The sequence below is a fragment of the Apteryx rowi genome, unplaced genomic scaffold, assembly GCF_003343035.1.
Source record: "Apteryx rowi isolate R43461 unplaced genomic scaffold, aptRow1 scaffold_988, whole genome shotgun sequence".
Lineage (NCBI taxonomy): Eukaryota > Metazoa > Chordata > Aves > Apterygiformes > Apterygidae > Apteryx > Apteryx rowi.
Window position 1 is genome coordinate 15,768 of NW_020451302.1, and position 16,289 is coordinate 32,056.

Here is a 16,289-nt window from a genome sequence, read left to right on the forward strand (position 1 = left end):
AACAGGGCAATGGACCTCCTGCATCGCCATGGCGACCACCCCCATCGCCACAGTGACCAACCCTCTCCCTCCTGCTATAGGGACAGACACCCTCTGTGTCACCATGCTGACAACCCCCCATCACCATAGTGACCAACCCCTCCACCTCACAATAGCAACAACCCTCCCCCTATTGCTATAGTGACAGACCCCCCCTGCCCCGCATCACCATGGTGACAACCCCCCATCGCCATAGTGACTGACCCCTCTATCACCATGGCAACAGCCCCCCCGGCCACGGTGATAACTTCCTCCCCCCACATCACCATAGGGATGACACCCCTATGTCACCATGGCAACAGCCCACCCCACCTCACTGTAACAGGGCCCCTGTATCACCATGGCAACAGCCCCCTCTGCCCATGGTAATAAACTCCTCCCCGCATCGCCATAGCGACAGACCCCTCCCCGTTGCCATGGCAACAGCCCCCCCCGCACCGCCACAGCAACAGGGCCTGGCCACCCCCGACAACCCCCCCATTACCATGGCAACCCGACCAGCACGCGGCGGGCCACCGCCGCCGCGGGCCTCCGCGGCCACAGAGAAGGCGGAAGGGCGCGCTAGAGCGGGCCGCTTCCCTTCCCGCCTCGGGCTGGCCACGCCTCCTGCGCAAGACGCCATTGGCCGAGGGCCTCCACTCTGGCTAACTCCTCGATGGTACGAGGAGGAGGCGGGCCGGTTTGGGCCCATGTGCCCTCTTCTCTATGGCCGTGGAGGTCCTGGGGCAGAAGGCCCATAGCCTCACCCACCCCATGGCACCCAGGCCCACAGCTCCCCCCTCCCCCCCATAGCACCCAGCCCCCTGCTCCCCCTACCACAGCACCTGCCCCATGGCCCCCCCCAAAGCCCCCAGTGCCCCAGAGCCGGGACAGACAGACAGTGGGGTGAAAGGTCTTTTGTCCTTTATTCGTTCCTTGATAAAACCAGCTGCAGCCCCGGGCGCAGCTGGGGACAACACAGGGCGCTGGGGACAGCTGAGGTGCCAAACCCCGGCTGACCCTTCCCGTGGTGACGACGGGAAGGGAAAGGGGCACAAACACCAGGGGAGGCAGGAGCAAGCCCTGCCGCAGCCAGCACCGTTCTTCCTCCCCTTCACCTTACGGAGGGGCAAAGGGGTGATCCAGGGAAGCCTTCCTCCGGAGCAGGAAGAGGAGGGGGCTGCTCCGGGGCTCCCGCGGGGCAAGGCGGTCCGGATGGATGCAATCCTGCGGCCGATGCAGTCTGTCACGGTGACCGATGCAGTCCGTCATGGTGTCCTGGGCGAGCGCTCCGCACCCTCACCTGCTCCCGAGGATCTCCTCCGCCGCCAGGCGCATGATTTTATTGAAGTCGAAATGGAGGTATTTCCTCCAGAAGCGGCGGTCGCGCCCGTACACCTGCGCCGGGTAGCAGGGGCTGCCTGCGTGGAGAGAAGTCCCCCCCGGGCTCAGCCCCCGCGAGCAGGGCAGCCTGCAGCAGCCCCTGAGCCATGACACAGGCTGGCACTAGAGGGAGGTGAAGCCCCGTGCTGGCCCTGCGGATGCGCGGACACCTCTGGGAAAGCACAGGAGAAGGGGAGCGGGGAGCCCCAACGCCAACCCCCCACGGGCCGGAGGGGTCTGTCCTGGAAGAAACCCAGTTCCGCACCTTCCCCCCCCTCCCCCTTACCAATGCCGTGAAATATCCTGGCGATGGCCCTGCCGGAGAACTTCTCATCCTGGCGGATAGAGAGGAAGTGCCGGACGTCTGAACGGATCTGGCTCTCCCAGTCGCGTAGCTGCAAAGGCAAGGGCGCAGGGTTGGTCCTTTCCCTCTCCTCCTTACCCAATAACCACGCAGGTCTGCTCAGCGGGCGCGGAGATAAAAACCCGATTTACCCAGCGGCAGGGAGTAGCTGCGGAGGGGGTCTGGCAGCGAATCCCCCTGCCCTCCCCTTGCTGGTGAAGGGGAACAAGCCCCCTAATTGCCAGGCCCTCGGCAGCACCCGTCCGCCCGCGGTGGCACAAGCGGATCGCTTGGAAACGGCGTCGATCATCCAAAAGTGGAAGACATGCGTTAGACAACCCAGGGAAAGCTGGGCTGCGCAGGGAAGGGGAGGAATGGGAGGAGGTGCTGGGGGAGGAGAAGGGACTGGGCAAAACAGAGGGAAAACGCTCTGTTTTAGCTCAAAAACCCCTCTGTAATCGCACGGGGAATCGCAGAGCCCACCGCCAGGCATCATTTCCTGCCTCCTGCAGAACACCCCGCAGAGCCGTCACCCCAGCGTTTCCTCCCCTTCTCTTGCAGCCCTCGACACTGTGGGCAAGTTCTTTCCCCGGCAGCAGCGATGAAGAGCAGCAGCCGCCCGTTCTTTGCAAAAGCCCAAACGCAGATTAAACGCTTCCCGCTTCAGCTCCGATTTAGCTTTTAGCTCCTGCTAAAAGAGGGAACCGGCTCACCTTGGCATCGCTGAGGGCCTCTTCCTCCGCATCGCTCTCGCGCTCAGGCTCGGCCTGCTCTCCACAGGGTTTCTGCTCAAAGTAGTCCCTGAGCAAGGCCTTCAGGCGGGAGCTCCTCTCCTCCTCCGCGTGCTCGGGGTGGGGGGCACAGGTCCGGAAGGCCACACTGCTCCGCAACGCAAGCGTCAGCCGTGCTGCGGGTCCCTCCCGCCTTGGAGGGCCGAGCCAGCTGCGAGCTCCGAAATGGGCCCGGGGAAACTGTGCCAAGGAGCAGCCCCCCTTCCCTTGGGGGTGCATGGCGCAGAGCCAGGCTGCTGCCGGCCCCCAGAGTTGGATTCCCTCCCCGCTGCCCACACGCACCTCTGGAAGGCCTGGAAGCAGGCACGGAGCTGGCCGAGAGCCATCTTCTCCCGGGCCACCACCCTTTGGTGGAGGAAGTCGCACACGGAGTCCAGCTCCCGGTCTGTGAGGTCGCCGTAGGCACGCAGGTGGAAGGAAGGGTCTCCGAACTCCACCAGGACGCCGCTCTTCCCGGTGCCGCGGCCGCCTGAACGCCCAAAAGCTGTGCTGAGCCTTTGCGGCAGCATCCGGCGGCCTCTCCGGAGGCGCAGGAGGGACACGCAGCCCCTCCGGTGCCACCCATCACCCGCGCAGCATCCCGTACCTTGCTGCAGCCGCGGGTCCCACTGGAGCTGGCGCAGGGCCCGTTTCACCAGCGCCACCTCCCAGCCCATGGAGTCGCTCAGCGAGACCACGTCGAACTCCACGGCGCTGGCGCGGCTGTGATCCCTCCCCGCCAGGCGCTCTCGGGCCAGGAACACAGCGATGGGGGGAGAGCTGAGGGCAGGAGAGAGCAGAAAAAACCTGCTGGTGCTTCGCTCGAAGCCGAGAACCGAGGTGGCCCCCAGCTAACGGCACCCAACGCTGGCGCTGCGCTGGATTTGGGTGATTTCTTCCTCCAGCTGCTGGGCAGCTCCTGCACCTCCACCAGGCAGAGAAGCCGCCCGCGCTGCGGGGAGAGGGGTCCAGCCCCGGCACGGGGGCCACGCCGGGACCGATAACACCACCCCAGGCACCGTTGTCGTGCCACGGCACCACTCTAACCTCCTCGCCGCGGTCCTGAGCTGCTTGGGGCCCCCGTAGCACAGCACCCGGCAGGAGGAGGAGGTGGGGGGCAGCAGTTCGAGCCAGCGCTGCGGGTGCAGCTCCAGATAGCACAGCAGGGTCTCGATACCTGCAAGAGAGGAGAGGAGAGCTGAGCTGGGGGGCTGCCGAGGGGTCTAGCATGGCTGCTGACCCCCCCTTGCTCTGCCACTGCCTCGCACGGGGCTGGGGCAGCTCCTGCACCTCAAACTGGTGCCGCATCCCACTCCCTCCAGGTCCACTGTCTCCACTGCCCTCCCGCTGCCGGCAGAGGCCAGTCCTCCCCGCCGCAGGAGCCCCCCGACACCCCCTCGGGCTCACGCCGATGCCCCCCTCACCTTCCTCCCGGACGTCCAGAGACTCCACGGTTTGTTGGATGGGGATGGCCCGCTCGTGCTTGTAGCACACCCGCTGCTGCCGCGCGCTCTGCGGAGCCGCGCTGTCCTCCGGCTCCTCCAAGAGCTCGGCCATTTCGGCATCTTCCACCTCCCCGCCCTGCGAGGCAACGCGGCGGGTTCATTCGGGGTGGCAGGTTTGCCGTGCGTGACGGCAGCGGGTTCACCGTGCGCCGCAGCGGCGGAGGGAACGGGCAGGATCCTGCTCTCCGCCAGCGGAGCACGCACAGGCCCTTTGCACAGCCCAGCTGGTTCCCCCCCCAAAATTACGGCATTTTCTGCCATTTTAGCCCATTATATGAGTTGACAGATGGGACCATCAAGGGGCCCCCCCAAGGGTGGGAAACCAGTCCTCGGTTGCACCCGGAGGGCCAACAAGGCCAAAGGCCCCTTCCTCACCCTGGCGATGTCCTGCTGTTTCTGATGAAGCTCCAGGCACTTGCAGCGAGAGAAAACTTTCTGCACCAGCTTCTTGACGGTGAAAAAGTCCACAGTGTCGCCGTAGATGTGTCGCCTCAGTTCATGGAGATCCCCGCCCTGGGGGGGGGGAGAGGGGGAGAGCGGAGGCGGCGGTGAGCCCGGCCGCTGGGAGCCTCCAGGCCCCGCGCGGGCGAGCGAGGTCCCACGTGCTGCGATGTGGCCAGGCCCAAGAGCTCCCTGGGTCACCTCGGGAGACAGACCAGGGAGACATCCAAAGGGACTGGGGTTTCAGGGCTTTGCAAAGGGCCAGATCTGGGGGAAGCCCCAGGTTTTAGGGAGAAACCTCGCACCCTGCTGGCAGGCATTACCTCCGGGTCCAAGAAGAGATGGCAGTGAGCTGGCTCGCCATCCCGACCAGCCCGGCCGATCTCCTGCACGTAGCTCTCGAAGTTCTTGGGCATGTTGTAGTGCACGATGCCACGCACGTCCGACTTGTCCAGCCCCATGCCGAAGGCCACCGTGGCCACCACCACTCGGAGTTGGCCGCACATGAAGTTGTTCTGGACGCGGCGGCGCTCGGCGGCGGACAAGCCGGCGTGATAGGCATCGGCAACCCACTTCAGAGGGCGTCGGACGCTCTTCTTTGCTGCGCCGTGGAGAACAAAGCAGCAAATCATCAAAAGCACCTCGCGAGCAGCTACTAATTAAATCAGGGATGATAACGAACAGCAAACACCCGCACCCACAGCCTGTCTGTGCAGAAATAAGCTGCTGGCAGGGCACGTTGCTGGGCAGGAGCAGGGCACCCTCGCTCCGGAGCGAAGGAGCGCGGGTGAAAACCCCGCTGCCTGCGCTGACCCGGAGGCGCGCAGCCACATACATTGTCTTAAGCCTCTCGCGCTGGGTCGTAAATAAGTGCGTTTTACCCGGTGCCTGCTGCAGTCTCCGTTGCACCATAATTTGTTAACCTGAGCCCACGGCTGAGGTGTGCTGTGCACCTGGGGGAAAAGGGTGCAGCAGGATCCCGAGGGCCCAAACTTCCAGCGCTTGGAGAAGGCAGAGCTTGGCCAAGGCGGCAGAAGTTATAGATTTAGCAAGAACAAAGACTCCAAGCCCCAAGTATTAGGTTTGGCGAGAAAGCCCCAGAGAGCAGCACAACCAAGGCTCCCTGCACACAAAAAACAAACAAAGTCTGGTGCAAACGACGGCTGATAATCATCTGTCCTTATAGGCTGTCATCAGAAAAATCAAAGCCCTAAAATCTCTGATGCAGCCAGAAGATAAACGCTTTCCCGATCCTGCCGTCCAGAGCAGCGCTCTGCGCCCGGGGTGGATGAGGGTTTGCAGCACAAGGTGGCTGATGGAGCCACTGCTGCATTTTGGGGGCCCCACGCAGCAGGGACGAGCGCTCTCCGTGTTAGCGGATCTGCCTCCAGGGCCAGAGCGAGGGCCACGTTTCCTACCCTTTGCTTTCTTCCTTTCCCCAGTGCCGCCGTCCTGCCTCGGCTCCCTGGCTGCCGCCGGCTCCCTGAGCACCACTCCTTGGAGGCACGTCCGGATGAGCGCCGCGATGCGAGCCGTCTCCTCCCGGCGCGTGCAGTACACGATTATGGAGTCCAGGCACCCAAACCGCTCCCCCCGCAGCAAGGAGATCAGGGCCTGCAAACGCACAGAAGAGGATGAGCCTCCCTTCGTGCCGTGGAGCTCGCTATTCGGGAAAGCCCTACAGAAGGGCTGGGACTCTCCTCCTCTCCCAGAAATACCTCACTGGTCTGCCCCAAAACCGGTGCATCCCAGCAACAAACTGGAATCTCGCTTTCAAGCCCTGTCCTCGCCGCTACCTGATCTCTATCCCTGTCCATGGAGACGGAGAGATGCAGGTTCGGAGGCACGGCTGCAGAGCGCACGGCTATTCCTTCACCCTCCTGGATCCCGAGGTGCTGGGCCACGTCCCGTGCCGTGGCCAGGGTGGCAGTAGCCGTGAGACCCAGCAAGCAGCGCACACCCAGGCGATCCCGGAGAACCTGCAAGGAAGAAGAAACAAGGCTCACCTGCAAGGCCGGGGGCTGGGGTCTTACCTCCGCTGCTAGAGCTTCCCGCAGAGCGGAAGACCCTTTCTTCCAGCGCCCAGGAGAGCTGCTCATTTTCTCCCAAGCGAGAAGTGTCCACGTTACAAACCCCACCGCTCGGGGCAGGACGCAGGGAAGGATGCCTCCAAGAGCACGGGCAACGCGAAGCCCAGCCGCTGCCAACTTCGCTCCTGATCTTTGGCTCCCTGAGGACAAGCTGCTTGAGCTCCTGCTGCCACCCCCTCTCCCAAAAAGCACTGCCTCCCGTGGGGCACCACAAGCCCTGGCATCCCTCCCCACCGCGACCTCCCAGCCCCGGCGCTGGGGCCTCCCCACCTCGCACCTTGCAGAGGCGCAGGTAGCACGGGCGGAAGTTGTGGGACCACTCGGAGACGCAGTGAGCTTCGTCGATGCAGGCGAAGGCCACGGCGGGGAGCTGATCGGCGGAGGGCAAGCAGCTAGAGCCCGAGCCGCCTCCGCCGACCAGGGCTTCGGGGGACAGCAGCAGCACGTGCACCTCGCCCTTCCTCACCTGCGGGACGCACGGGGCGGGGAGCGCCGCGTCAGGCAGGAGAGCTGCCCCAGGAGCGTTTTACCTGCTCCCACTGCACACAACTCTCCCCCGAAAGGTCCAAGCCGCGAGCCCTCACCTTCTCCATGGCCGCCTCCCGCTGTGCCTTGCTCATGTTGGAATGGATGCAGACGGCCTTCAGGCGCGGGGGCAGCCCTGAAACCTGGGAGCAAAGCCCGTTACCCACGCGGGCGCAGCCGCGCAGCCCAGCACGCCGGGGCTCTGCTCGAACCCGCATCAGGCATCACCATGGGCGCAGGTCAGAACGTAATTGAGGAGGAACCCCTTGGTTGTCCACCTCCATGTTTTGGTGTGTACAACCTCCGGAAAGGAGCTTTTAAGTCAGCCCACCTCCTGCCCAGGGATGCGGCTAGGAGAGACCAACCCTGATGACACCAGGACAACAGGCACCGAGCCCCTTACAGGAGCCAGGGCAAAGGAGAGCGCCGAGGAGCCACCAGGCTTGGGCTCTTCCTGGCGTCAAAGCCAGGTCCCGGTACCTGGTCATCCATCAGCGACACCAGCGGGGAGACGACCAAGGTGATGCACTTGGAGCGCTTGTGGTACAGGTACGCGGGGAGCTGGTAGCACAGGGACTTCCCCATCCCAGTCGACAGCACGACCAGCGTGGACAGGCCTGGCTCAGACGGGCAGAACGAGAGGCTGGGAACTTACCCACGGAGACGGGGACAAACCGGTCACGTCCCAGCCGCCCCCAACGCACCGCCCCACACGCCGCGCAGGGGAGGGGGAGCAGGGGGATCCCAAACAGCAGGGCAGCTTGCGTGAAGGAAGCTCGAGGGGAAGCAAACCCACCTGAGAGGATCCTCATGACGGCCACCTCCTGGCCTGGGCGGAAAGAGCTGTACCCCAGCTCCGACAGAGCCTGGAACACCTCCTCAGGGGTCTCTGCACAGGCGGAAACCCACAGTCAGCCAGACACCAGGCTCACAGGAACCCAAGGAGCACCTGGGCTCGCAGAGGGAGCTGCCAGCCCTCCAGCAAGGACCTGGGAGCTGCAGCGGGGGCTCTGGGAGCGACGCGTGGCCAACTGCCTAGTAATGGCAGATTCCGTTCCCTGCGCTAGCAGCCTGTTCTCCCTGGGGAAACGAGGCTGTGAGCAAATTAAGAGAAGTCTTGTAGCAACGCAGCCCGTACCCCTACCCCAGCGCAGGGCTGTAAATCCCCAGAGGACTAGCTGGAGCTGCGGCTCGCAAAGCAACGTGCTCCACGCAGCACGCGAAGCGAACGGGGCCGATGACCGCTCTGCGGACGGCACCTTTCCGAGCAGCGATGGCTCGGGAGCAAAGGCGAGCGTGCCCCGGAGAGGTGGGAGCGGCCACAAGCCCGGCTCGCTTGCCATCAGGAACGCAGGGACCTTACCTCTCACCTTCCCGTCCGGCCCCAGGCCGTAAAGGGGCTCCATCGGGGCCGGGGGAGCGGGCGGCTCATACGCCGGCCTCTGCACATCCAGGTACGGTGCCTCCTCCGAAACCTCCTCGTGCCCCTCCTGGCCGCTGCTTCTGCTCTCTGCTGGGAACGAAGTTGAAAAGTCACGTGCCACACGGCCCACGGGCAGCTCTTCCTACCACGCTCCCATGGGAGAGGCCCCCACCCACCCTCGGCACCCACCGCACGGGAGCGAGCCACGTCGGTGGGTCCGTAACCTCCCGGACGCCAACCTGCCACCCCAGCGCAGCACGAGGCCCCATCCCGGCCGCTGCGGCCCTTTCCAGGCAGAGAAGCTGGCGCGCAATGCTCTGGCCTTGTGTCTACCTCCAAAACTGCCGTCTCTTCTCCCTCCCCAGCTTATTAGCGCAGGTCCGGGACAGTGACAGTGACTGTGGCAGCCACCCGCAGAGCGAGCGAGCGAGCTGACATGGGCTCACCTTCGCTGGGGCAGGGGAAGGGCAAGGCAGGTCTTCGGGGCAGTGGTCACAGCCAAGAGGCCGGGGTGACCTCTAGCCAGGCACTTCCGCTTGGCTCAAAGGGACAAGCTGTTGCAGAGCCACTAGCGACCCCTCGTCACGGGCAGACGTAGCTCCCGGCCCAGCGCAAACTGAACGGGCTTCACTCGCCTGTTCAAACCACCCTGCCACGTTATCTGCCAATGCAGAGAAGCCAAAAGCTACCGCTCGCCAAGGACCGGGCTCTGGAAAGCCACAGAAGAGCCTCACTGGCTGCAACAGAAGGAGAACTAGCCAGGAGGTGAAAGGAAGAGGAGGATCCAAGACGTATTTTAGGCTGCTTCGGACCCAGGGAAGGCCTGCCAGCTGGAGGGCTGCTGTTCCTGGAGGGGTTGCGTCTCGTTAACCAGCATGAACCCCAACAGCTGAGACAACCATCTGGTTCCACGCAAACCCTCGAGCATCCCATGCAAACCAACAGCTCTCAGCTCTCTTCCCACAGGGAAAGGAAAGGACGCAATTTGGTGGCCTCCAGAAGTTCATCCCGGGCAGCGTTGCTGCTCTGGAGCCAACCGCGGTGTCACTGGAGAGCAAGGCAGGCCGGGAGCTCGGCAAGCAAAGTCGCCGCCCGTGCCGTCCCCACGGAGGAGCCCCACAGCTCGGAGTCTCACCGGAGAGCTCTCGGTACGCGGTGTTGGTCATGCGGGCCACTTCTTCCAGCGTGGGCAAGGGAGCCTCCTCTTCGGCCGCGAGGCTGGTCTCCTCCGGCGGCGGGTTAGCAGCGGCTGGGCCTGTTGGCGAGGGGCAGTCGCACTCGGTCAGACCCAAACGCTCCGTGAAATGGGGCCGTCCTGGGCTTGGAAATCACCCGCTCCGTCCTCCCAAAGGAGTCCCTGCAGAGCTTGGTCACTTGGAGGCAGAGAGGGTCCCAGTGCCCTTCCCCATTTAGTCCCATTCACACCTCATCTTTTCACCCTCTCTTCCTACAAGCTCTTTTCCCCGAGGTCCTTCAGTTAGCAGCGGGAAGATGGGGAAGCAAGACCCTCGCGCAGAGGTGGCAAGCAGCTTTGCCGGTGCTGGCGAGAAGCGCTGCGAGCCCGGCTCCGCGCCCCCAGCCCCCGTCCTCCAGCCCCCGTCACACGCGCTTGCTGCACGCACAGCGCGGGTTTCTCTTCTGCTACAGCCGTTTTCTCTGGGTTTGGCAGACTCCCCACTGCCGGATCCGATCCCCGGCCTGCAGCTCGGTCAGGGAAACGGAGGGCGAAAGCCTTACCTCGGCCCCCGCACGCGGACGCCCAGTGCCCTGTCCTGCCGCATCTGAAGCAGACGTCTGAGCTTCTATCGAGGGACCCGCCGCCTCCTCCGAACTGCTCTCCTTTCTTCTGCCACTTCTGCTTCCACACCTGTAAAGCGAGCACGACCGCCAGCATTAACACACCAGCGTGGGGCGACGCTGCACGCGGCTGCGAAGCAAAGAGCCCCGGACCCCTTCATCGGCGGAGGAGGGAGAGGCAGAAGCGACCCGAGCAGAAGCTGCATTTTGGAAGCTCACACAAGTGCCTGGGAGAGGAATTTACTGTCCCCTTCCCAGGTGCGCAGGCAGAGAAGAAAAACCCATCGAGGGCTACTGAATACCAGGACCCCATCTTGGGGCCCAAATCCAGGAGATTTGGAGCCTGAGCAAGTATCCCGGGGAAGCGTCACTACCTGCTTGCTCTGTTCTTCCCTGCATCTCCTCTGGCCGCTATCAAAGACCAGGTACGGGACCATTTTCAGAACACGAAGGAAGAGCAAAAGCGAATCACAACCTCAGAGCAGGCTCGAGCAGAAGCGTTGGAGACCCTGTGCCCAAGACTCAACACCACCGCAAGCTGTCAGGGGAGGGATTTCGCCTCTCCGTATACATTTGCGCATCATCCAGCACTGCCGAGCACCAGCGGCTCCCGCACGACCCTGGCAAGGAGAACGCTACCCCGTCCCCAAGCGAGAGCGGCCACCCCAACAGAGTTGCAGCGTGCGCCAGCCGGGTCACGGGCCCTTTGGGCTGCAGCAACCGGCAGCTTTGTACACGAGTTGTAGAAACGTAACAGCGAGCAGGGGGCAGGCTGTGGGGCTAAAGGAGTCCCAGAGCAGACTCGGAGGTGTCCCGAAGCACCACATCCGTCTCCTGCTGCAGTGCTCAGCCAAAGGCCAAGCCTGTCTGTCTCCACAAACCATCTTGAGAAGTTCCCGAGTTATTTTTATGCTTGCTCCCTTCGCCCTGGCATCAAGCTTTTGCAGAAACGCTGCACAAACGAGCCAAGCTTTACAAGGAAAGGCAGTTTTCTTCCAGCTCACGTTGCCCTTCCCCAGCTCCCTCTGGACAGGTTTTCCTCCCTCGCGCGTGCGCGACGCACACAGCGAGTCCTAGCAGCAGCTCAGCACTTCTTCCCCAGAAAGCTGATCTCCATACCCAGCATCTCCTGCCAGAGGTGACCCCGAAGGATTTCACCCCAAAACATAAAAGCTGTTCACCCAGGTGCCGTTATAGCTAGCCATAACGCAGAGCGGGGAGAGGGCTCGAGGCTTTTCGAGCACAAGCTTCGGCTGCTTCCCTGTCTCACACGCACTCCTGCCAAGAACAGTTCGGGGAGGTTCACTTGAATGTAGAAAGCAATCATCTTCGTGGAGAGACCAGAAATGCTGTCTCCTACCCTAAAACACGACCCTTTTAGAGAAGCAAATGAAACGCATCTTTAACGGTCGTGCTTGCAACCCGCACGCGTGCTGACACCGAGCTTTCTACCCCGTAAGGCGCCGAGGATGTCTCGGAGCTTGCCCGGCCTTCAGGGTGGAGGAAGCGGTCCGACACCACGGAAGAGCCTCCCCGGCTCGCCGTGACCACGAGGCGGCTGGGGGGAACCGCGCTCGCCCCAGCACCGGGCTCCGGCACGTAGAGGGATCCTGCCGGTTTGCAATGCAAGCTGACACCCCAGAGCCCGGGGTCACAAGGAAACAAGAAAAACAAGAGCGAGACCTGGACGAGATTTAGATTCTTCCTTAAGAGCGGACTGGAGGGTCCCAAGGCGAGTAAGGGAGGGTCAGGACCAGACAGGCAATCCGGGGCACCACAGCTGTTTAAAGCATCGCCATTCCCCGCGGCCACCTCACACCCCTGACAGCCGCGCCGCTGGGTGCTCGGATATCCGACGGGGCCGTTGAGATGATTCGGGAGAGGCTAACAGCACGGAAACACCTGCCGAGGCAGCAGCGCTTTACCTGTTTGCGAAGGCGATTTCCTTTCGACACGTAACCTCTGACGTGAGATTTCTTCTTGAGGTTAAGCCTGACGAAGTTGCCCTCTTTCCGCAGAGGTGCCCTGAAAAGAGAAACCTGCATTACGACGGGCAGAACATCCCCCCGCCCCGGGTCCGAAAATGCAGCAAAGCACGTTGCCGGTGCAGGGGAGAAAGGCCACGATCGGAAGGAGCAGGGGAGGGTGGAGAGCTCCCATACCGCTGAGCGGAACTGCAGCAGTCCCGGGGAAACCATTTCCACCCATTCCGAGTGCTGCACAAACTCCCCTCCCGTGGGAATCTGGGCCTCAAAAAAGCTCCAGCCTGTGTTTATCTGTTTTTTCCCCCCACTCTGAGGGTCCCAGACGGAGCACACTGATGAGGCCACAGGCGCCCACCACCCTCAGCACAAAGCACATCCGAAAAACACGGGCTGAGCATCCCCTGCCAGCCCTGGGGGACAACCGGGAGGAAACTCCGGATGTCCCGACCACCAGGCTAGCCAAAGGGAGGGCCACCGGCACCCGGGGCCTTGCCAGCAAGGACCGGCAGGAAGGCAATGCCTACCTGGCAGCGACGGCTCTGCTGGTGGATCGGGGCTTGCCCTCCTCCTCAACCTCTCCCAAGATGTTTTCAGACGGTGCCGACACCTCCTTCCCTTTCTCCTCATGGGCTGCCACAGGTTCCTCGTCCTCTTCTTCCCAGTCGTATTCGCTCTGCTTCGGCCTGCCGACGGCGCCGCTCGCTCTCCGAGCCAAGCCCCGGCAGCCCGGTGCCAACCCGGCCGGCCGCTGGAGCTTTGCAGGAGCCGCACCGTCTCCCAGACCAGCTGCCCCGCTGTCTTCGCCAGCATCTCGTTGCCTCTTCTTCCTGGAGGCTCTGACCTTCTTGGACCGAGCGGGTCCATCCTCCGTTTCCCCAATGGCCTCTTCCCGCTCTCCCTCCTGAGCCAGGGCTTCAGAGACGCTCTCCGATTTACCCGCGCAGCCGTTGATCGCCGATCCCAGGCCGCCCTCAAGCGCCGAGTTCAGGCCATCGGTCTTCCCTTTTCCAGCCTGCTTGCTGTCCCCTCCCGCCCGGTGCTCTTCTCCCCCAGGGTCAGTCGTCTCACCGCCCTCCAGCTCTGCACCATGATGGTTTCCCCTCCTCGAGGGCTCGCGCCTTTTCTGCCGTTTCCAGCTCTCTGGCAAACAGTTCTCCACGGGGGGAATATTGTCCCCTTCCAGGCACTGAGCTTCAGTGCCGCTGTCCGGGTCGAGAGAAGGGATGTGCGAGTCCCGCTGCGAGGCGGGGCCTGGTTTGCTCTGCTCTCGGTCCTTGCTGTTGGCGGTAGAGGAGCTCTCTTCTCCTGGCATCGCCTCTTCGCGTCCGGACACCCCCTGGCACCTCTGCAGCCAGCCGGGATCCAGGGAGCCCAACCTCCGGGCCACCGTCTGCTTCAGCTGCTGAAATTTATTCACCTGCAGAGTGGGCTTTGCGCCGGCAGAGAGGACGATAGGGGCCAGCCCCGATAGAGAGGGAGGGAGGAGGAGATCTTCCAGTTCATCCCGTCCTGCATTGCTCATCAAAGCCTCCCCAGGGGCCAGGGTTGGAGATGGGCCCTTGTCACTGCTCTCCAAACTCTTCTCCAGTTTGGGCACAGCTGGTTTTCTCCTCGGAGTCAGGGTCCTCCTCAGGGCTGGAGGCCTCTCCTGCAGTTGGAGGTAAATAACAGCCGGTTTTCGGTCATCTCGCCCAACACAGGCCCTACACTGCCCCGGCCCATGTGGAGATGGCACAAACAGCCTGTGAAACCTTAAAAGCCCCCCACACCCTTTTCACGGTGGTAACTGCAACAGGTAGTGGACACCCGAACCTAACCTCCATCCTGGCTACAAAACACCAGCTCCGCCTTGGGCAGAAGTTACCAGCTTCTTCAAAGCAAGTCCCACCGATGAGGTCATGCGCGCCAAGGTCTCTCTCGGATGCCACGTGCGGCCCCGCAGGCAGCGATGCTTCACCCGCCTCGCGGGGACTCCTGCCTCCACAGCCCGGCTCTCTGCCTGCGCGAAAGGCAGATTCCCCCAGCCTGGCGCACGGATTAACCAACGGTGGCACGACGCAGTAAGCGGACGCACCGAAACGCGACCCTGATCGTTCCAGGATACTGCCAGCTCCATAGCTCTGAGGTTCTCCTGAAACCTGTTAAGGTTCAGGTGAACCTGTTAGGTTCACCTCCCTACAAAGCAGCCCGTACGTGACATTTGAGGAAAAAGGGTCACAAACAGCTTCAGGAGCTTCTCTCCACCATGTGCCACCAACTCCTACAGACACTTCCACAGCACAAGAAGTTTCCCTGAGAACAAGGGCAGCAATTGCTGTTTTTAGGGTGGAAGCCACCACATCTTGCAGCTTGCTTAGAGCCAAAACACCACCTTGACCCAATTGCAGCTCGTGCGAGGTGTCACATCCCCAAGAGCCCCAGCCACTCGTGCGCCATTAACACTGTCCGCAGCCCCTTTTGCGAGCCCGTGACCCACACTGCCGTCACCCCAGCGCCGGGCCCTGCGAGCCTGGACCTTTATGGCTGCCCCGAGGTTCGATTTCAGCTTCATCCCGAAGTACTGCGCAGAGGCTTTCAGCGCGTCCTGGTCACGGGGGCTCAGTTTGAAGGTCTTCGGCTGCCGGTTCAGATGTGCACCCCAACAACCGGAGTCCGGCACCTGGAATAACGCAACAAACCCAAGTTAAATCCAAGCAGGAGCCTTTCTGTGAGCACGAGCCGGTTACCCAGTTATTTCTGAGAGGGGAAGGGGGCTGCAGAGCTAGAGAATAGGCCTCTATACATATTTTGATCTAAAAATCCAGGCTGCAGTGCACTTCTGCTTGTAGTATCTTATTCTTCCGCCAAGTCAAATATAGGCGTTATACGATGCTAATAAGACACTTTTTCCTTCAAAGCGCAAGTAAACCACCCTATAAAGAGGCAGAATCGATGGAGTTTTGCCCGCAGGGTAATAAGCAGCAAAGGCCACTTAAGAGGGACACTGCGGAAAAGCCTCCTGTTCCCCACCAGCTTTCACATGGCAGCTTTAGAAAAGAGACTTCAGTGCAAATTAGGAAAAACTATCAAGGATGCTAATCACCGTGGGGAAAAGCGGGAGAAAGGCCTTCTTGAAACACCGGTTTCGGCTCCGATGGACTTTGGGCCCAACGCCGCAACCTCCCCAGACCCCAAAGCACTACCGTCAAGGCGAGTCCTGCCGGTTTGAGCCCGTCGGGACTCCCAGAGACGAGCCCACCACGGGGCGGCTAAAGCACGGGTTCCTCCGGTACCTGCTCCACGGCCGGGGCTTCCTTAGCTGGCGGCTGGCACAGCGAGTTGGACGGGGGCAGATCCGATCGCTCTCTGTGTTGCTTCAGCACCGTATATTCCTTGTAGAGCCCTGCGCGTCAAAACACAGATTATCAAGGCGGATTTTTCCCAGATCGCTGGAACACGTGGCACTTGCTATAAACACCGCGTTTGCCCAGGTAATGGCCGCGAGCAACCCGCCGCCACGCGCGTTTTGACCTAAAAAAAAACAGGCTGCGCATCCCTGCAGAGCCGCGGGCAGCCTGCAGCACGCGAACGGCCACGGGGCACGATTAGCAGGCGCAGGGGGTTGCTTACTTCGAGTGTCCTCCGGAGCCTCCTCGATGTCGGTCTGCAAGACAGAGACAGAGACGCACGCGGTGGCGATGCCGGTTCCGCCCGGGTTGTCTCGCAGCCAAGCGAGATTTGCCGTCAGGTTTTCCTCGCTTCCCCACCCCGTTTCCCTCCTTCTCCCCAGGTTTCGCCGCCGGGCAGAGCTGCTCAAACCCAAGGCCGCGGCCTCCGGAGGAAGCCAAGGCCCGGCCGGCCGCACCACGACTCGCCGAGCGCCTTTTCTTTCCAGAGCGGAGCGGCGTCGCTCATTGCAAAGGCTGGGGGACAGCGGCGAGGGGACGAAGAGACATTTGTCACCGCTGCCTGGCGACGGGCGTTTATATAGTCTTGGAAAAACCGCAGTTGGGCCAGAAGCGGCGTGGTT

At 62.4% G+C, this 16,289-nt stretch overlaps 1 protein-coding gene across 1 annotated transcript; it reads right to left on the bottom strand.

Annotated features, from left to right (window-relative positions):
* Window positions 1-925: 925 nt before the first annotated feature.
* RECQL4 (RecQ like helicase 4) lies at window positions 926-16,174 on the bottom strand. Its single transcript, XM_026055116.1, has 24 exons — window positions 16,079-16,174; window positions 15,890-15,923; window positions 15,553-15,662; window positions 14,796-14,939; window positions 12,805-13,928; window positions 12,221-12,320; window positions 10,236-10,365; window positions 9,634-9,753; window positions 8,439-8,588; window positions 7,872-7,964; window positions 7,556-7,692; window positions 7,135-7,218; window positions 6,828-7,016; window positions 6,179-6,439; window positions 5,879-6,074; window positions 4,784-5,061; window positions 4,395-4,532; window positions 3,939-4,095; window positions 3,562-3,691; window positions 3,122-3,294; window positions 2,818-3,004; window positions 2,458-2,623; window positions 1,688-1,796; window positions 926-1,439 (listed from the first exon to the last, which is right to left on the bottom strand). The coding sequence occupies exons 1-24, from the start codon at window positions 16,172-16,174 to the stop codon at window positions 1,318-1,320; spliced, it is 4,428 nt and encodes a 1,475-aa protein (XP_025910901.1). The 3' UTR covers window positions 926-1,317.
* Window positions 16,175-16,289: the final 115 nt, after the last annotated feature.